Raw genomic sequence first — 22,459 nt, forward strand, 5'->3', positions numbered from 1 at the left:
GTGTGTGTGTGTGTGTGTGTGTGTGTGTGTGTGTGTGTGTGTGTGTGTGTGTGTGTGTGTGTGTGTGTGTGTGTGTGTGTGTGTGTGTGTGTGTGTGTGTGTGTGTGTGTGTGTGTGTGTGTGTGTGTGTGTGTGTGTGTGTGTGTGAACTCTTTAAACAGTTATCTCTCCATATATTTCCACTATCTAAAAATGGGTAGCACGCTTTCTCTATGGGTAGTTCACTTCATGTCATGGTGGATGGCTTCCTCCATTCATGCTTCATCAACGCAAAGGCTACCCTCTTTCTCCTATGCATAGCTGTCCTACTCTCAGTCATCTCTAATGCTGTCCATAGATTTTCTGGCGATAGTACACTCTATTCGTCCTACGCATTTGACAAACCTTGCAGCCTTCAGACATAAGCTGAACACTTTCATTGCCAAGCTGAAAATTGGAATTTCGTGTGGTGGCCAAATTTTTTTATTTTTTTATTTAGTTAGCGACGTCCACGCGATAACGCGTGATCGGCCGTTTGGTGAGAACTCGCATGGCGTGATATCGCGTGATTTGCAACGAACGTGTTAAAGACCATCTGCAACCAGTCCCTTAAACACTGATCTCTATATCATCCTTCAATCAGACTTGCATAACCTAATTAGTTTCATTACCACCAAAACGTAACCATGAATTTTACTCTTGCAAAAGGGACCTCAGCTTACATTCCTTTTTCCTCAGTAACACATAAACCACCAGAATGGATCTGATCTCTCTCTCTCTCTCTCCCTCCCTCTCTTTCTCTCTTTCCCTCAGGACTGACATTTATCCCCATTCTATCCTGGCATAAACATATTATATCAATAGCTTTTTAAGCCTCTAAAAATTATACATTCTTTTCAGCACTAGATTACTTTTCATCCTTCTTACAACTAACTCTATGCAAATACCAAATCCGCCCAGCATTGGCATGTTGTGTTTATATATTTGGATGGTGTATCAAAAAAAAAAAAAAAAAACTCGACGTTGACCAGAGAAGAGCGAAGAGCGATTTGTCTGAGAGATGGCCCTTCCCTCTAACTCGTTTCAACGTCTGTCTCGTATATTCACTTCATATCTGTGTCTTATGTACACATACTGTCCATGAACAATGCTGCTCTGAACTGGCAACTATAATTCTCCAATTTCTGTTGGGCCTGCTAGAACAAGAGCAATTGCCCAACATTTCCAGTACAAATTAAACCGAATCCTCTTATTTCATCTACTTTGGTCCTCTAGAGCAGCTTTCCTCATGAAGTGTTTCCCAACAAATTATTTTCCAAGCTTTACCTGTTTACACCCCAAACATTGCACAGATGAGCTATAGGTTCTTCTACTTCTAGATGGAATCCACAAAAATTTCCACAAAAGGGATTCTCAGGAATCTCTTTTGTGGAAAGAGGCCATCTCACTAGAAGTTGAAGTTGACAGTTGACAAGGACCTACTCTGTAAAGTCTATTAGCAGCCATATTGTTACATTATATCAGTTTATTGTTAAAGAATTATCGAAATATGCTTGTTTTATATGTGTATTTGTTTCAGTGGGAGCAGGATCAGCGGGGTCAGTAGTGGCTAACAGGCTCTCAGAAGATCCCTCGGTTAAAATACTCCTTCTGGAAGCTGGAGGATATGAACATGTCCTCAGTGATATTCCAGCAGTTGTCGGCAGCTTACAGTTAACTTCAATAGACTGGGCATATAAAACTGAATCCCAAAAACTTGCGTGCTTTGGTCTGGTTGAAAATGTAAGTTTTTCGTTTTGTTTTATACTTGACAAAATTTATTGTTATATAACTTAAAATGAGAACGTTACATTTTTAAATTCGTTTATAAAATAAATATACAATTATTATTAATTTAAATGCTTATAATTTGAGATCACTTCCTTAATTCTTGTAATTAATACAGAGTTTTATTATTCATATCAGTAGGTAGCTAATGATAAAATCATATTTGAAATAAGCACTTATTATTAAACCGTCACTAAATATGCAACATATGTTTTGGAGACAGCCACTGTAATATTGTTATTGGCGAAAGATGCATGCATGATGTAAACAGTCATTTATTATACAGGCTTCTTAGATTATTTCAGATTTAAATTGCACATGAGAAAGTCGTTGATAAATACAATATTCTCCATATTCATGGTGTTTTTGTCATAACTGAATGCTCACCTTGTTCGATAAGTATTGTAACCGTAGTTCGTTTCAGACATAAGCCTACACATTTCAACAGTATGTGAAACTGAATATATAAGAACTCAGGCATGGATAGATCTCAGATTATTGCAAACCATCAGGCACAATAATCCCATGTAACGTCCTACGCTTTGTACGAGACCAACATGATGTTTGACCCTGATCACAATTTGCGGTCTTATAGATATCCTCTCTACAATGTTTTTTGGAAGTATAGCTGATGCTATACTTCCAAAAATTTTTTTGGAATAGATTCTCTTCTTCCACTGATCACGGTGGAAGGCATTCCAAATTATTTATTTTATAAAATAACCTAACAAAACGTCAGTATATTCAGCAGAACCTATATAATCCCCGCTATAATTTAAATTTAAACACACACACACACACACATACACACTGCAGTTTTACTTAACAAACTTTTTTCTCCAAATGTATCCGATGTGAGTTTTCCGCTTTGTAACTTAGTTCAGGTATTCCTAACAGATTCAAGATATGGATACCTTGGGCTTAATCCATTTGAAAAAGGGATCGGTATATGCTAAGGAGTCGATGGGGAAATTATAATATAATAATAATAAATGCAAAAATATAATATATAATTTAAAAATACAACTAAATATTTAAATATATAAATATTTAAAACAAAGACCAGTCTCCATAAAAATATGGAGACTAGTCTTTTGAAAATTTAGTTTTGACAGTTTAGTGCTACTTCCTGGGTTAATCGCCCCTCTGTGATGTACCTAAAGTTAAATTTGTTTTGCAACAAAATTAGCAAAAATAAATAGAATATTTGGAGGACAAATCTATATTGCAAACTAAAGAGTACGCTCTCCAGTAAACTTTCTAAAGTTCTCTTGGAAGCTGGATTCAGTCATAATAATTCAGTGAGAAAAACAAGAAACAAGATGAACATATTATAACATGCTCACGGATAGGGCAGAGTATAGTCCCATGAAATGTCATTCGATTTTTAGGAGACATTTTATATTAGGCTTGGTTTTTTAGGTGAGTTACATAAAACTCAAATAATTATTACGAAACGAAAGTAATTGTTATTATGAACTGAATATTACTTAGCAATGTACAGTAATTATTTTTATTACAATTGTTTTAACAAATACAAAAAGGAATATTAACAAAATTTTATAATCCATTAACGCTGGAATACGTTTTATGATAAGCGGAGGGGGTGGTGGTCAGTAGGGAGAAATGATTATATGAAGTGGTTCGTAAGTAAAAAAAAGTTTAAAAAAAACTATTTAAAAAATAGTTAGTAGGACTAAAAGAGTTCCGCCCACTTCTTTTTAGGAACAAAAAAGACAGTGGATTAATGGATAATAGAAATAATTATAACGGAGTGAATACCAAAAATATTCTCACTGGAAAGAAGTCCAAAAATCGCCAGCCGCTATGTAAGTTTGCTGTGCAAATATTCCAAGGGGACGCAAAGAAAAAATTTCAGATGACTGAGGAATAAAACTGTAGCTTCATCCTTAGCGCGCGCGCCCGCACACACACACACACAAACATTGCAGTTTCCAACAACAAGAAGGACCAAATTCTGAAACTCACCTGCTTTTTACAGGGCACTCGATCCCTTTGAATGCAACCTACCCTCTATGTTTTCCACTTCTCACATCCCCTATGTAACGTAATCAAAATATAAGCGAACTTCCTGCACTATTGTTTCTCTCCTCCTCCTCCACCTCCTCCCAGTGCATAGATAATCACGTCAAATTACTTCACACAATACTTGGAATGAAGCATGCTTATCCTAGTCTTTGGTCCAAAGAGAATAACCCTAAATAGCTTGAACACCAAATCTTCTGCATTTGGTGTCCTTCTTACGTGTTGAAATCGTATGCTTTAGACGTAAACCCCATTCTAATTAGTCTTTGAATGTTTCCTACTCTTTTACTTACCTACCTTACCGTCTAGCATGAGGCAAGCCTACGACTAAAAGAAAGAAAAAATTATCAAAATTCGTCATCGGATTATCGCTTCATTTCACTCACTAGGAAAAATTTGTCGATATTCAACTTCTTTAACCATATGGAGGCAAAGCAGCCAAGTAATAATTAACGGTACGTATTTTAACATTTTTGACCCTCAGCAAATCTCATGCAATTAACACTCAGCTTTAGAAAAAGTATCTTGTTTGAATTATCCACTACATATCATACGGTGTTAGTAGGAATCGTTTCTAAAAAATTCGGATTTTTCAATCCCTAATTAATTAACATAGATATATGTCTGTTAAATCATGAGTAATTAATTGATGTAATTGGATTCGCTCGTAATTCCAAACTTCTCAATGTGTTTACAATGCGGAATAAACGATCAACGTAAATCGTTATATACGGCTGCGTGAAAAGACTGTATAAACCGACATTGGCGTAATGAACGTTTGTTCAACTTTTAATGATCACAAAAGTATGAAAAATGTTTAATTTATTTATTTTCATTTTTAATGAGAAATGAAATCATGCCCCAGATTATCACTTCACTAACTCCGTGTGCAATGTTGCGAGCAAGCGTGATGCATCTTTGATATATCCACTGTACGACGAGACAAAGCAAGAAAAATATGAGTAAGCATAAGGAAGCATCCAGACACACATTGCTATGTCACTAAACTTGTGATTAACTGTTTAGACTTTATGAGCATTTTGACTATAAATGAAAACAAAAAAAAACAGTTGCTCACCTCTTTGGATGTTTCGACATCGCTTTTTGATTAATCTCATTACATCGACATATAAACATCGAATCCATTGATTCATTGTTGCTTCCTTTCTTTCCTCCCAAAAAAGACTGATATTTCATCCCCCAAAACAAGAAAACTAATCAGACTTGCAATAAACAAACATAAAACACCGATATCATAGCCTTAGTTGTAATTCCAAACAACTAACAATCATGTTCTGATGATCTATGATGCGAATCATCTGGTATAGCAACTCAGTTGCTCGCATTGTGCACGCTCTGCATTTGTACATACAAATGCAAAGCGTGCACAATTTAGTGGGAAATGGGGTAAGATTTCACCATATCATAGAATTATATATGTAAATTCAAATTATATTGAATTCTACTTGAATTCGCATGTATGTTTATATGAAGTCAAGTAGCTTAAAGAATTACCCTGTCTGCTGTCGAGCAGACAGGATTGCTATATGAAGTATTCAAGGCAAATAATTATAATGAGTAGATTACCTATATCTAAAAATTGGAGATGCCTTGCACAAAATAAAATCTAAAGAAAGAAACTAGTATGAGTACACTATATAAAGTGATAAATTAAGTAGAAAATGGAAATAACTAGTTTAATAATTTATTTTCTAACATTATGGAATGTACTGTATTTTGGGTGTCAGACTTCTAATTGGACAAATTGTGAGAGAGGATATACACGATAAGCAAGAATGCCTCTATACTTCCAATTCTTAAACTGGCTGTTAATTCTTGCTTTGCTGTAATGTTCGATTTTTTTCTTTCATTTCTTTTAGCGCAGTCACTGGCCACGAGGAAAGGTACTTGGGGGAACGAGCGTAATAAACTATATGGTGTATAATCGTGGGAACCGTAAAGATTACGATGAATGGGCGCGCAACGGGGCATATGGTTGGAGCTGGGATGATGTATTCCCATATTTTTTGAAGTCGGAGGACAATCGAGATCCTGAAATGTTAGATAACGGTAAGTTTACAGCAAGACCAACAGAAATTAAATACTTGAGATTAGCATAAAGATACAACGATATGCATAATAACATTTGTATTTCATAAAATCTAGTAATAATTCCGCATAAAGACAAGCAAAAATACACAACAGTTATTCCATATTATTCCATATTTATATTCGAATTGTATTCAATATGTGGCTTTTCAAATACTGTGGCTCTGATTGGATCTTAATTGGACTAGCAGGGACTGATATCGATATCATGCAGCGAATTTTTTTAAAATGATTCACTTAGTAGGTAAAGCCTTCCTCATTCACAGAGCTCAAACGATATTTGGCTGAAATTCGAATTAGCAATTTTATTCTTTATTGTTGTTGTTGTGGAGTATACTGAGTCATTCAATCAATCCAATAATATTGTATCTACAGTTCATTTTTGGTATCTATTATTGTTATTATTTAATTAGTTTTATTCATTGATTTTAGTTACTTTTATTTATTTATTTTAATGGATAATTTTATTTCTTTAATTTCTTACTAGTAAGAAAATAATGTTAAAAGTGTCTTCTGTGACACTTCAATCCTGATTTACACCTTTTTGAAAAAGATAAAAAATCTGTTACATATTTTTGACTTCTTTCCGTGCTTCCTGCTCTCACACAGTATAACAAAATCATCCCCAACTTGCTACATTATGCAATTTATGGACGAGCCATAAAACATTTTTTGTAATCAAGAACAGGTGACATAACCAGATGACGAATATATATATATATAGTTTTCTACCATTAATGAATAGTTATACGCAATGGCTATTTTTTTTCTTTTTTATATCTGAGAGCTGAAAATATCAGTTAAAACTACGTCCAATATTTTTTATTTTTGATACCAACGAGTAAACTTCATAGGATAAGTTGAATATCGATAAAGTGTGAACATTAATGCTGTATGGTTAAATTAAACCTTTTGTTGAGATAGAACAACTGGGAACTATTTTTTTTTTCCCGAAACGTTTGTTTCTAACTTTTACAGGAAATCAAAGTGTTGCTAGGTAGAGTGTCAGCTTTCTACTTTTAAACGTATGTTAAGCTTTCCTTTCTGTATGTTATTATTCTGATTGTATTGAAATGCATTGTCTTATAAGTTCATCATTTAATAAGATAAATACTTAAAATGAATTGATTTCCTTGCGATAAGCGCAACATCATTTTACACCTACAACAGAAACAAAATATAACAAACTGGTAAAGAAACTTGACGTATTAATGTTAAACTGGTGTAGTATGCCCAATTTTCTTAAAATAAATTCTCTTATTCTGATTTTCTTCGTAAAATTACAAAAAATAGCAGAATAAAATACTAGAATGCTCGTTTTTCTCTAAGGAAGAAAAGTATTATATTTTTCACAATTTGAGGAGTAAAATCGAGAAAATTAATAATTTATCGAGCTAGCAGGCTTATACGTTTTAACAAGCAATAATGATAACGAATAAAACTGAATAGTTTTGCTAGTTAGGACTTCAGTGTCCCGAAGCACACAAAGAGAGCCTTTGAAGCTTGACAGTTGCTTGACAATACAATGTTCAAATTATGTCACTGTATTTGAAATTTAGAAGATATAAATTTTAAATATTTCAAGTTATATAGTTTATCTTTGAGGGGCGCTTTATTTATTTTTCATTCTTTCTGGTGACATCTTCCTCTTAATAATTAGTTCTTATGATAGGTTTGATTAATACAGATATATACAACGACTAGATCTGTTGAGCTATTTCAGTAGAATATCAAGAGAATATGAAATAACATTTTAATAGTCTGCTAATACGTATGTTTCGAATGTTTGTTTGAAGATATTTCTTATTCCTTTTAAAAAAGAAACGTTTTAGATTATTCATATTCCGAACATGATAACCCGAGTGAATAATATCTCCGATCACCAGTTTATGAGTTAGAATTATTTGAAGATTAAATGTTTATGAATATCTGTAGACGTTAAATGATTTATATCTTCAGTTTTCAATAAGTATAAAAATCCAACTGGTCATCCTCGTTGGATATTTATATTTACTGAAAATTAGACAAATTGGTTCGCTTGTACACTGGAGGTACCGTAGTGCAATCGTTATAGGCAATGCCCTCTCGTTGGAAAACGTAAATTTCTGATCACCACGAATGACGATTACTGTCCAACAACATTCTTAAATAGTTGCCTATAACACGTTGTAAAGTATGGCCAAGTATTATGCATATGCGCTGCGTAAGCGACGTTTACGTACATCTCAATTACGGTGTCTAGTCCAGTGGCTAGTATGTGTAGATAACAACAATAACGTAGAACATTATTCCTTGATTAGAACATTTTTTGCCTACGACTGTCACGAAATAACTTAACAAACAGGGATGTATTTTCCTGAATAAATTAATTGAAATGTGCTTTTAGTAAGCAGAAATAATTGTAGTTTTAATATGTTAGGATATCATGCTAAAGGAGGATACCAAACTGTATCTTCTGCTCCGTTTTCCACTCCTTTATCAATGGCATATGTCAGGGCTGGCATAGCCTTGGGTTATCCGCACAGTGATCCAAATGGTTATATACAAACAGGTAAGAATTCATTATTATTATTATTATTATTATTATTATTATTATTATTATTATTTACCAAACTTATAACTTATGTGGACCAAACAAAAGAGGAGGTGGCATCGTGGCATTTATCAAAGAAAAATACAGTGCAACCAAAAAACAAACTCATTTCTAACATGCAGAAACACTAATTTTGGAAATCACAAATAGTGACAAACAGATCATTAAATACACAATAAAAATAATGTACTGACCCCCCCCCCCCAAGATAAAATCCAGTCAACTTTCTGCATGAATTAGAATCATGGCCAAGCGGCATTAAACTCAGTACAACATATAGACTCAACTAATAAGAGACATTAACATAAATACGCTTGACCACGCTGCTTCAACTACTAACACATACCTCGATATACTAAGTCAGTACAACATAAACTCTACCATAAACTCCCAACAAGAGAAGAATTACTCAAAAATTCACTAACATAATCATGCATTGGCGATATCAACATACAGGCTCCCAACCATATATATATACATCATCAGTAATTAACGTCAAAATTGCCGATCACTACTTTGTCTCAACTTCGTTTCATTACAGTACCCCCACACCACCAGAAAAGACGACAAAACTCGATCATATTCAAGAGCATTGTCGACAACCTTGTTAAAAAATTCAAACTGGAATAGCCTACTTAAAATAAATGATCCTGTAACATTATATGAGAACTTTCAACTAATGTTCAGAGAAATATACAAAAAAACAACAACAAAGCCTACACAAACGAGGCGACAAACAGACAATAATTCATGGATAAATGGTGACATTCTAAATAGTATTACCGTGAAGTAAAATCTATGGAAAAGACTAAAAATGTTACCCAGTAACACTCAACTACAAAGATTATATAAAAACACAAGAAATCAACTAACAACAGAAATTCGTAGGGAAAAAAGATAGTACTATAAAAAAACTTTACAGAGTATAATCACAATATGAAGCAAACATGAGCCTTAACAAATTACTGATTCGAAAAAGAAAAACTTCAGCACAAAATTTTATTGCAAAAACACACAAACCAAGAGGAACTAGCAGACTCATTCAACTACGAATTCACAAACAATATCATGCAACACAAAAAAAATAATCTACCAACGATAAACAAAAAAAATTCCAACACACGTTGAACAGCAAGCTATGTATTTTCCACCTGTAACAAAACAGGAACTGAAAGAAGCACTCTTACAACTAAAACCAAAGACGACTCCAGGAATAGACAAAATAAGAGTACATAGACCTTTTAACACACTTTGAACAAATAAATCGAATACTTTTGAGACACGTGAACATAATATTCGACACTGGCATTATTCCACAACAACTAAAAACTGCAATAATTACGCCAATTTACAAACATGGTAAAAGAAATTCTACACAGAACTGCAGACCAATAGCTAACCTACCAGTCATTTCAAAATTTCTAGAAAGAATAACACACACCAGACTACAGAACTATTTACAGAAGTACAACATTATCTCACAAAACCAATACGGCTCTCAGAAAACCAAAAGCACCATCACTTTATTAGAAGAAATCGCCGACGCTATAAACAAAGCCCTTGATAAAAACAAGTACGCTGTCCTTATACTGCTTGACTTAACCAAAGCTTTTGATACACTTGAACATGACATACCACTGACTAAACTGTACTCAATCGGGATAAGAGGAACACTGGATACCTGGTTCAGAAACTATCTCTCAAACAGAACACAAGTAACAAAAATAGGCTCATGTTTCAGCCAGGGTATACAATTAAAACACGGTGTCCTACAAGGCCCCATATTATCACCTGCTCTATTTAACATATACATCAACGATGTTCATAACGTGATCACACGAAGTCAAATATTTCAGTACGCAGATGACACCGCGCTACTAGCAGTTCACACACAAACATCAATACGGCTCTCGCTAAAGCACAACAAGACCTAAATGAAATCACGAAATACTTCTACCAAAACTCAATTGTAATCAACGGCACCAAGACACGGATGTTAATAATACATGATCCGAGAATCACGCGCCCCTCACCACTATCGCTACACTGTCACACATACCACTGCATCAAGAACAAAAATAACTGCCAATGTCCCGAAATCAAACCCATAACACATTCAAAATACTCTTGGAATTTACATAGATTGCAACCTACTTTAAATGGACCAAACATATAGTATACCTACATACCAAACTCCGCATCATCGCAGCAAAACTCTTCCAAGTAAAAGACATGATTCCATCTAACATAAAAAAAAACCTCCTATACCACGGTATCTGTGAATCTCTACTCAGGTAGGGTATAACGGTCTACGCAAACACATCAAAAAGCCACTTAACAAAATTAGAAATATTACAGAGGAAAATAGTGTCAGCAGTGATTTGGAAACCTTATACCCAACAGCCAATATCCGAACCGTTTATGGCGACACACAGAATCCTGAGCATTAAAAATCTGAAACACCATTAATTTACTAAGAAATTACTTCAACATCACCTATCGTAACAACAGAGATACATATCGCATAACACGACCCACAAAACTCTTTACATTCCTTCAAGAACTCATACGGTTCTTTTGTGAGATCGAATCTGATACCAACGTTATTCAACAATCTATCAAGAAATTTAAAACACATAAACAACTACCGCACTTTAAACGCGAACTCTGGAAACTATTACCAACACAGTTAATATAGCATTAACACTATATACACATGACAAATCACAAGCATCCAACGCCTACATTCCATCCATGATTTGCCCGCCACGTTCAACTAATCCTCATAATCACAGACTGCAAATTATTATAATGTATATGTTTGATTTAAAGAAAAAATATTAAAATGAAGTAAGGTACTTTAAACTGCGTACAGAATTTTGTACAGCGCAGAAAATGTAAAATGTCTTAAATGTACATATATAAATACTGTGTACGCTGATAATTGAAAAAAAAATTATTATTAAAAAATTATTATATAGAGAAATAATATCTATTGTTATTATATATATAGAGTGTAAAAATGCAACAAAAACTGTAATAATCATCATTGTCAATATAATAATAATAATAATAATAATAATAATAATAATAATAATAATAATAATAATAATTATTATTATTATTATTATTATTATTATTATTATTATTATTATTATTATTATTATTATTATTATTATTATTATTATTATTATTATTATTATTATTATTATTATTATTACTTTATAGGTTTTGGGTTGTGGCTTAAATAAATCCTTTTCTAGTTCTGTTACGAAATTGTTTCATCTTTCTCTATGTTTTTTCCTTACTTCTCGTTTTGTAATTGCACTATTTCTTTTATACTCTATTTCTGCTTCTATTATTTTGGAATTTAGCCATTTCTGGTAACTGTCCTTTTTGGTTTTTATTATATTTTCTATTTCTAAAAACCAAAAAGGGCAGTTATCAGAAATGGCTAAATTCCAAAATAATAGAAGCAGAAATAGAGTATAAAAGAAAGAGTGCAATTGCAAAACGAGAAGTAAGGAAAAAACATAGAGAAAGATGGAACAATTTCGTAACAGAACTAGAAAAGGATTTATTTAAGCCACAACCCAAAACCTATAAAGTAATAAAAGACATGAATAAAGAAATAAAAGAAAAGATAAAAATACAAACAATAGATTTAGAAAAATTGGTGACCTATTACCAAAATCTCTGGACAGATGGGAACAATGAATTAAAATTTTATGACAAAGAATGACCTAATAGAAAATATTACAATGTTAGAACTGAAAAATATAATAAAGAAGATGAAAAATAGGAAAATGCCAGGAGAAGACAATATAAATATAGAACTATACAAAAATGCAGGTGAAAAATTTAATGAAAGACATGAAATTTTTTAATATGGTTTGGATGTCCGGAAAAACCCCTAGCTCTTGGAAAAAAGCACTGGTTATCCCAATCTATAAAAAAGAAATAAAGACAATTGCAATAATTATAGGGGAATTAGCCTGCTGAATACAGGATACAAAATATATGCAGGAATATTAAAAGAGAAACTAAGCAGCATTGTAGAAAAGAAATTACTAGAAGAACAAAATAGTTTCCGAAAAGGCCTATCCTGCATAGATCCAATTTTTACTTTAAAATTATTAATAGAAAAGAGAAGAGAATTTCAGAAAGAAACACACATGGCGTTTATTGATTATGAAAAAGCTTTTGACAAAATTAGTAGACAAAAATTGTTTAAAATATTAACCGATTTAAACATACCAAATCAACTTTTACAATCTATTCAACAAATATATACAGGAAATAAAATAGCAGTTAAATTAGAACACACCTCAGAATGGAAAGATATATCAAGAGAAGTACGACAAGGATGTACCCTCTCACCTCTGCTTTTCAATATATACTGTATATATATATATATATATATATATATAATGTATATATATATTAAATCGAATGGACAACAGCAGACTACCAAAAATATTATACAGATACAAAATAAGTGGGTAAAGAAGAATCGGAAGACCAAGAAAGTGGTGGCATAAGACCGGAACAGGCCACATGGCCTAAATTCCATGTTAGGAAGAAGAAGAAGAAGAAGATTATTATTATTAATCTGTCTGCCTACCATGTAGGTAGACAGATGCACGTACGCTGTATCGCTGCTCCCGGTTTTATAGGTTTAAAGTGTTAATTAACTCATGTTTCTAACTTGAAAGTGCTACTATTTAATTCTACTAGTCACGCTGAAGACAGGGACGTTCAAATTACCAAAATCGGATAAGTAAGATTCAAATTTTCAGTGTTGGAAGTTCATAGAGTGTACTGCAGTCACCAGCCAACGAAGAACAAAGGACGTCGCCATTTTAAAAGTCGCACTATAGTCGCTAACGGGAAGAAAGGCTAAAGGTCACCGAGACAGCGAAGTTCAAGCAAAATGAGCTGTAACAAATGCAATAAGCCATTAAGCGATGAAGGGGACGGGCCGCAGTGTTCCGGATGTAACAAAAAACAACACTTTCACTGTTCAGGGATCTCAGAAAGCATGTGGAAAGCAAAAGGAGCTGTGAAACGGACCGAATGGCGATGTCAACAGTGCCGTGAGAAAACGAAGAACAAAGACCAGACACCAAAGAAAAGTAAACGCACATCAAGGTAAGCCGTTTCCGGATCCTAAAATTATAGATAACTTTGATTCACTTAAACTGATGGTGAAAGACTTATTAAATGCACACATGGATAAAATTAATAACAAATTCGAGGAGTATGAACATTACATACAGTTCAATAACGAGCCCTCTGAAGAAATGTTAGGAACCGTGCGAGAAATAAAGACGAAATTAACGGTAGCGATAGAAACGCAAGAAACACTCCAACGCGAAAATCAGGAATTGCGGAAAGAAGTAAACACACTCAAGTGTCAAATGGAACACATGCTACAAAAAGAAAGAAAAAAGAACTTCAAATTGAGGGAATAACGAAAGAAAATACAGAAGACTTAAACAACATAATGCAACTGATCGGCAGCAAAATTGGAATTCAAATCGCAACCACAGATATCACCTATATCAACCGAGGCCCACAAAAAAATAAAGAGAGACCTCCACCAACTATCGCTCGTTTTACCAACAGAAATCTGAGAGACTCCATTCTTACAGCAAGCAAGAAAACAAGGCCGACAACAACGATCCTAACTGATAAGAAACTCCCAACACCGATCTACATAACAGAACACTGGACTCCATACTTCAAAAATATTCTATACCAATTATTAGATATGTGAAGAGCCAAAGGCTTCAATTCGGCGACATATAACTTGTTTAAGTTAAGGGATATTATTACATCTCATATAGTTTCTTAGTAATATCCCTTAACTTAAACAAGTTATATGTCGCCGAATTGAAGCCTTTGGCTCTTCACATATCTAATAATTTATTAGAGCACCTCACGGCATTACTCGTAGAAGGGGTACAAGTTCTGTTCGCTACAAACTTGATATTAACTAGGTCTGGCTACTCACTGATGAGACCTCAATAAAGGTCGAAACCGGTCTGGGTAGTGACCTTCTCTCATAATGTGAACAAAAATACAGTTCCTAGGAGCTAAGTTCACATTATGGGCAAATATCAAGAATAGTGATCGGAGCTCGCTCCACTTCTACCACGAGTTGCCCCAGCTTGCACTACCCTTTGGGATCAGTGCTGCAGTATCCAGGTATTTGCTTACGCTTGGAATCGCCGAACTTTATATAGTTTCTACTATATTCGGCATGAAACTCTTTGAGTTTCTTATTCGGCTAAGAAACTATATGGGATGTAATATCCCTTAACTTAAACATTCTATACCAAGCTCCTGTGGACAAAGAATTCCCAGATATTCTTGAGAAAGAATGAAAACACTCGAGTAAACATAATTACAAGTGAATCCTACTTACACAGCCAACCAATATAAAAAACTAACTCTTTACATCCTTACGAATAAGATTAGAACTCATTTAAAAACTATATAATGGAGATCTCAAACATAGGCGAACATATCCAGTCAGACAACATAAACTTCAAGGTCTTTAACTCTTTGAAGAAATGGTCAGACAACATTTCCACCAACACTAACTTCACAATCATACACACAGACATAAAAAGTATTAAAACACACTGGCTTACATTGATAACACAGCTCAATTATACCATGATAAACATAGAGCTAATACTGACCAAAGTTGCAACAAACGACACAGAAATTTAGGCATACAACATAAATAATTATCAAACCTACAACTTATGCAGACCAAACAAAAGAAGAGGTGGCACTGTGGCATTTATCAAAGAAAAATACAATGTGACAGAAAAACAAACTCACTTCGAACATGCAGAAACACTAATTTTGGAACTCACAAATAGCCACAATAGTATCAAATACACAATAAACACAATATACAGACCCACAGATAATAATCCACTCAGTTTTCTTCACGAGTTAGAAACAACACATATCTTGATATACTAAGTCAGTACAACATAAACCCTACCATTAACTCCCCAACAAGAGAAGAAATACTCAATAACTCACTAACACAATCATGCATTGATCATATCAATACACGGGCTCCCATTCGCACATATACATCATCAGTAATTAACGTAAAAATTGCCGATCACTACATTGTCTCAACTTCGTTTTATTACGTTTCCTACCCCCCTCCCACCACCACAAAATTCGACAAAACTCGATCATACTATAGAGCATTGTCGATAACCAAGTAAAAAATACAGACTGGAATTCCCTACTTAAAATAAACGATCCTGTAACACTATACGAGAATTTTCAACTAAAGTTCACAGAAATATAAAAAAAAGCAAACCTACACAAACGAGACGACAAACAGACAACATACGACATACTAAATACTATTACTGAAAAAGAAAATCTATGGAAAAAACTTAGTCACCCAGTAACACATATTTACAAACCTTATACAAAAACACAAGAAATAAACTAACAACAAAAATTCGTAGGGCAAAAAGACGCTACTACTTCCAAAAATTCATGGAATATAACGACAACATTAAGCAAACATGGGCTACACTCAACGAATTAGTAACCCGAAAAAAGAAAACTTCAGCACAAGATTTTATTGCAAAAAGCTTCAGTCAGGATACAAACCAAGAGGAACTAGCAGACTCATTCAACCATGCTTTTAGAAACAACATCACACAACTCAAAAAAGACAAAATACCAACGATCAACAAAATACTACCAACACAAAGTCAACAATGAACGATGTATTTTCCACCCATTACAAAACAGGAACTGAATGAAGCACTCCTAAAACTAAAACCAAAGACCACTCCAGGAATAGACAAAATAAGACTCACAGACCTTATAACACACTTTGAACAAATAAATCCAATACCTTTGAAACTCGTGAACATAATATTCGACACAAGCATTATTCCACAACAACTAAAAACTGCAGTAATTTTGCCAATATACAAACACGGCAAAAGAAACGATACTCAGAACTACAGACCAATAACTACACTACCAGTCATCTCAAAAATTCTAGACAAAATAACACACACCAGACTACAGAACTATTTACAGAAGTACAACATCATCTCACGAAACCAATACGGCTTTCAGAAAACAAAAAGCACCATTACTTTATTAGAAGACATCGCCGACACAATAAACAAAGCTCTCGACAAAAACAAGTACGCCGTCCTTATACTGCTGGACCTAACCAAAGCATTTGACACACTTGAACATAACATACTACTCACCAAACTATACTCAATAGGTATAAGAGGAACACTGCATACATGGTTCAAGAAGTACCTCTCAAACAGAACACGAGTAACAAAAATAGGTACATGTCACAGTCGGCGTATACAAGTAAAACACGGTGTACCTCAAGGTGCCATATTATCACCCACTCTATTCAACATATACATTAACGATGTTCATAACATATCCATAAGAAGTCAAATATTTCAATACGCAGACGACCCGGCACTACTAGCAATCCACACAGACATTAACACAGCTCTCTCTGCAAAGCACAACAAGACCTAAACGAAATCACAACATACTTTCACCAAAACGCAATTCTAATCAACGGCACCAAAAAACAGATGTTAATAATACACAACGCAAGAATCATACGCCCCGCATCACCATCGATACATTGTCACACATACCGCTGCATTAACAACAAAAATACCTGCCGATGTTCGAAATCAAACCTGTAACACACGCAAAATACCTCGGTCTCTATATAGATTCCCACCTTAAATGGACAAAACATATAGAATACCTACACACCAAACTCCGGATCATCGCAGCAAAACTATTCCAAGTTAAAGACATTATTCAACCCAACATAAAAAAACTCCTATATCACGGTATCTGCGAATCCCTACTCAGATACGGAATAACAGTCTATGCAAATACATCAAACTGCCACCTAACAAAATTAGAAACACTACACAGGAAAATCGTGTCAACAGTGATCTGGAGACACCTTACACGCAACAATATCCGACAAGCACATGGCGATACATAGAATTCTGATAATTAAAAACCTGAAACACTACATGACATTAACAAGGAATTACTTCAACATCACCTATCGAAACAACAGAGACATGTATCGTATAACACGACCTACAACAGCTCTCTACATCCCCACACCCTTCAACAACTCATACGGTTCTTTTTTGTGAGATCACATCAGGTGCCCACGCAACTCAACAACCTACCAAGAAAATTAAAACACGTAGATAACTACAGAACATTAAAAAACGAACTCTGGAAAATATACCAACAAAGTTAAGAAACCATTAACACTAATATACACATCGCAAATCACTAGCATCCAATGCCTACATTCCATACATAAACATTAGCAACAACACAAATAGTGAAGGCTAAATCCCACTCTCTTCATAAAAGCTAACCCAAGCTTAGAAGTAGGTGGGATTAACCTGCCTCACTCATCTGCAAGTAATCCTTATAAGTAAATGCAGAAATTTTTTTGTTTTATCACTCTTTCTCTATTATTATTATTATTATTATTATTATTATTATTATTATTATTATTATTATTATGTATATTCTGTATTCAAAAATTCTGTATAGTTTTTATTGTTAATATTAGAAGAACACATGTTGTAAATACATAATATAGAAGCAAAAAAAAGTATTATTAAAAATGTTAATTGAAATCCAATGTAGAAAATGCAGCACTTAGTGCTGAATTCTGTAAAATTATAAGTTGCAATGTTACTCAAGATGTTTATTGTATATGTAAATATTTTAGCAATCAATAAAAAATAATAATAAATAAAAATTTAAAAAAATATATTATTATTATTATTATTATTATTATTATTATCTGTATACGAATGAAGAAAAGTAATTGTAGGAAATGACTGTCAATCTCATCTAAAAAAAGTATAAACCTTTGCTGCATGTGCTGCATGAGAACTGGGATGATCATGGGTTCGTGCGCCGGCAACCCTGTTCTTATCATTAGATTTGAACATCATAGATTGGTTAATAGGCCGGTCAACTTGCAATAAGTTAGTTATGGTAATTTACTTTAAACAAAATAATTTGCAAAATCAATTAAAACAAATCAGTGCTTATTTGAAATATTCAGTTTCTGTTTATGATTAACTTTTAAATAAAACTGAAATAGCATCATACGTATAATATTACGTAAAATAAAAGGTGGCGCATAATTGGCTCTCATTTGGATTTCGGATAATTTCAACCTAATTTAGTAATACGTACAGTGAGCAATTTTTTTTTTTATTTTATTTATTTATTTATTTATTTTATTTTATTTATATATATATATATTTTTTGAAAGTGCACGTATGACATTTAAAAATACCGATCGCTCTTTAAACGAGTAAGTGACTATTCCTTTCTTCTGATCAGTGGGCTATGATCATATCATAGCCCGAAATTTGAGCTATGATATGAACATGAGATTTTCAATCCTGCTAGCAGATAATCTACAGCTTGGCACGGATGAATATGAACAGCAAGATAAAACAACTCTTCCAACTCTTTTGGGGACTTGTGCATTATCTGTATTCATATGGCTACGAAAAAGACATTGCGCTAATATTGTGCCAGAAGGACCTTATCAGTTGCAGCAGTTACAAGATGATAGCATAACTAAAAATACCGTTCAAGTAAGAGGTGAGCATAATCCGATTTCTACATGTCAGGAGCTTAATATCTTACTGAATAGTATCCATTGTTGTTCCTGGTGCTGATTGCAGAAAACTTTGCGCATGTTAGCACAGAAAGTCCAAAGAGTCAGTGAAAGGATTTCTCTCTCTTTCTCTCTCTCTCTCTCTCTCTCTCTCTTCTACTACTACTACTACTACTACCACCCTATTCATAACGTGTGAATTTAATAGAGCAGCCTGTACTAAATTACTTTGCACCCGCTTAGTTGATGCGTACTATTGTAGCTTAAACTTTTTGTTTGTATTGGGGCTTTCTTTTCCATAGCTGAAGTATGTTTAGAAACACACTGTTAACGTGTGTTTTTATAATTTCAAAAATATCCCACATTTGGCAAGGGAATCTTATGGGAAAATCACCCCTTCAGTGGGGAAAACCCGAAGAGAGAAAATCATTCCTTTTCTCCCTTGACAACTGTTCGATAGAAAGGAAAAACTGTTTTTTTCCTTTTTAATCAGTAAGCCTCTATTTCTGATCTGATCAAATTTCATAGAAGTGTATTGAGTAACCGTAGACGTTTCTCTCATACTACGACTTGTAGATAAGACACTAAAGATAAGAAATACTGGCTAGAAAATTGGTTGTGGTTGGTATGTGTGATCCATATCTATCATTAGTTAAATGGAGATGATGACATTCACTTTTATATGTAAATCCGACTCGTGAGTTACGAATAATTTCATATATGGTGTTGTCGCAAATTGCCATAAGTTTATCACCGTGAGTATTCTAAGGATTAGCTACTCCTAGTTCCAGAGACCAAACACAGTACTTTTTCTCACAACCTCCTAGTCTTCTAAGAAGGATGGTAGTGTTACGCTGAGCAATAAAAATCATCTGTTCCCTGCAGATTTCACAAACAGCCACTCCAACGGATTTCAGTCATACAGCCTGTTGGTGAAATTATACAAGCGATATCAACTCACTTACATAATCTAATATAACTGTGTTGGAGTGTGCAAGTGAGATAGTTTTTCTTCAGAATAATTTTCAAGAGAAATAAAGTGAGGACAATTAGATGATCGGACAGTTTTTTAATTTATTTTATTATCTTCGCTTTACAGTATGCTGATTGTAAGTTTATTCCATTCCTTTTGGTCGATTCAAAATCAGCATAACATATTATAAAGATTATATAACATGTCTGCTAATTTGGATGCACGAGTATGAGCATAATTGAAAAAAATACCATCAAGACAAAAAAAGACTTCCTTGTTCCCAAGATATACAAGAATTTTCTGGAGACGTTTTGGAGAAAAAAATAATAAAAACAACATGCAAGCATTAGCTGTTCTTGGTATAGCTGAGAAGTGATTCGACGCGTAATTTATGTATGCGTTTGATGAGTTCGAACGAGATGAGTAATTCCAAAAGGTTAACTTTATCTTTGGATGTGGTGTGTTACATCGTATTATCTGAATTGTCCTCGTGTGTGTGTGTGTGTGTGTGTGTGTGTGTGTGTGTGTGTGTGTGTGTGTGTGTGTGTGTGTGTGTGTGTGTGTGTGTGTGTGTGTGTGTGTGTGTGTGTGTGTGTGTGTGTGTGTGTGTGTGTGTGTGTGTGTGTGTGTGTGTGTGTGTGTGTGTGTGTGTGTGTGTGTGTGTGTGTGTGTGTGTGTGTGTGTGTGTGTGTTTAAGTAGTATTAAAGTGTCCTACACGTAAGCATTGCAAAGTCGGATTTGGATTTTTTTTCTGCAGGTGTTGCAAGTTGCGGTGTAGGACGCCTGTCAAGGTTTTATTCTTCTTCGAGTCAATTTCAGGTTGCTCATGATTTTGTTTGTCCTAGTAAATTAAGCCCTTTTTTGAGGAGAATTAAAGTTTCAATACTAGTCAGGAAGTTTATAGCAGAGCGGGTGTTAAATGCTTTTCCCCATCAAGAATTACTTCAGTTATTTAGTCAAAGCATGTATTTGGATCTTGACGTATTGGAAATACCATTATGTTTAGCTTCTAGATTGGGTTTTTCCCCATTTGTACTGGTTTCATTTCCCATGAAAGATGCAACAATGATTTAACGAGTTCCGTGTCATTCAAGTTTTGTGTTTTTAATTCTTTTCCTGGAAATATTCAACTTTACTGCTCATATTTGCCTTAAATAATATGTTATGACAATCATATCTGAAGCCAATTCCTAATTTTAAAGTCAACAAGCATTGTTTATTTGGCACTCGTATATTGAGTTACAATATTCATCAACCAAGTGAGATGCGACTATATTTTGATAGTATGCCCTTTATTTAGTAACTTAAAGTTGGTTTAGAAAGGGAAATTTTGGACACTTAGTGCATCATTTTGAGAAAAAACAAATAATTACTATATAATACAAAAAATGAACTCGAATATTAAATTGTATTAAATGTCTAGTTAAAAAAGTTAAAACACTTTGTGAACCACATTTATCTACTTCTATAGATAAATGTAGTTACAATGTAGTTTTAACAAAAAATGAAAACCGGAACTTCCGGAAATTTTTAGTAGAGATTTTCAGTCAGAAGAACGGAAGAAACGAGGAGAAAAATAAGTTCATGGGATTCTACCAATAATAATAAAGAATTAATAAAAGAGAGTTGAAAAGAAAAGGCCAGTGAGTGGACTAAAGTAAAGTGAAATGAAGTGAGAGCTCAGTTTCACTTACCCTAAGTAAGTTTAAATTAGTTGGCTTATTTATTTTATTTTTTTTTGCAGGATTTTCTAGGCTGCAAGGAACACTTCGCAATGGAGCCAGATGCAGCACCTCCAGAGCATTTCTTTCACCCATCGCTCATCGGAACAACCTCCACATTCTTACACATACATTCGTTACTAAGGTAAAGTCTGTTAAGGTTCGTTCGTATTTCTTAGATTTACTCTATGCATTTTGTAAATTCCCATAACCCAAGCTATTTTCGATGTGTTTTTCTTTCCCATAACTCCTTCAGACAAAACAATAGTTCATACTTAGCAACATAATTTTAGTTTCAGAGCTTTTGACTTCATTAAGGACATCGATTGCAAAAGTCATGAGCACACGATATTTGCATGGCAACAATCACGCACAGTAATATAACATATTATGGCGATTATCAGTTTACAGATGTAATTGACAATGAAATGTTTACGAGGGATAGACAAGAGGAGAAAAAGTTGCAATTGAATAATTCATAACG

At 33.9% G+C, this 22,459-nt stretch overlaps 1 protein-coding gene across 1 annotated transcript in view; it reads left to right on the forward strand.

Moving 5' to 3' along the window:
- The window catches only part of LOC150099035 (glucose dehydrogenase [FAD, quinone]-like), a 60,880-nt gene that overhangs the window by 7,653 nt on the left and 30,768 nt on the right, over positions 1 to 22,459 (forward strand). Inside the window, exons 2-5 of the mRNA XM_090405795.1 lie at positions 1,559 to 1,761; positions 5,733 to 5,922; positions 8,381 to 8,512; positions 21,999 to 22,120. Coding sequence (XP_090261921.1) covers positions 1,559 to 1,761; positions 5,733 to 5,922; positions 8,381 to 8,512; positions 21,999 to 22,120 — 647 coding nt within the window. The remainder of the gene's footprint in view (positions 1 to 1,558; positions 1,762 to 5,732; positions 5,923 to 8,380; positions 8,513 to 21,998; positions 22,121 to 22,459) is intronic.

Source organism: Typopeltis vanoorti, chromosome 15, assembly GCF_054136105.1.
Source record: "Typopeltis vanoorti isolate ZY-2024b chromosome 15, IOZ_Tvanoo_1.0, whole genome shotgun sequence".
Classification (NCBI taxonomy): Eukaryota; Metazoa; Arthropoda; class Arachnida; order Uropygi; family Thelyphonidae; genus Typopeltis; species Typopeltis vanoorti.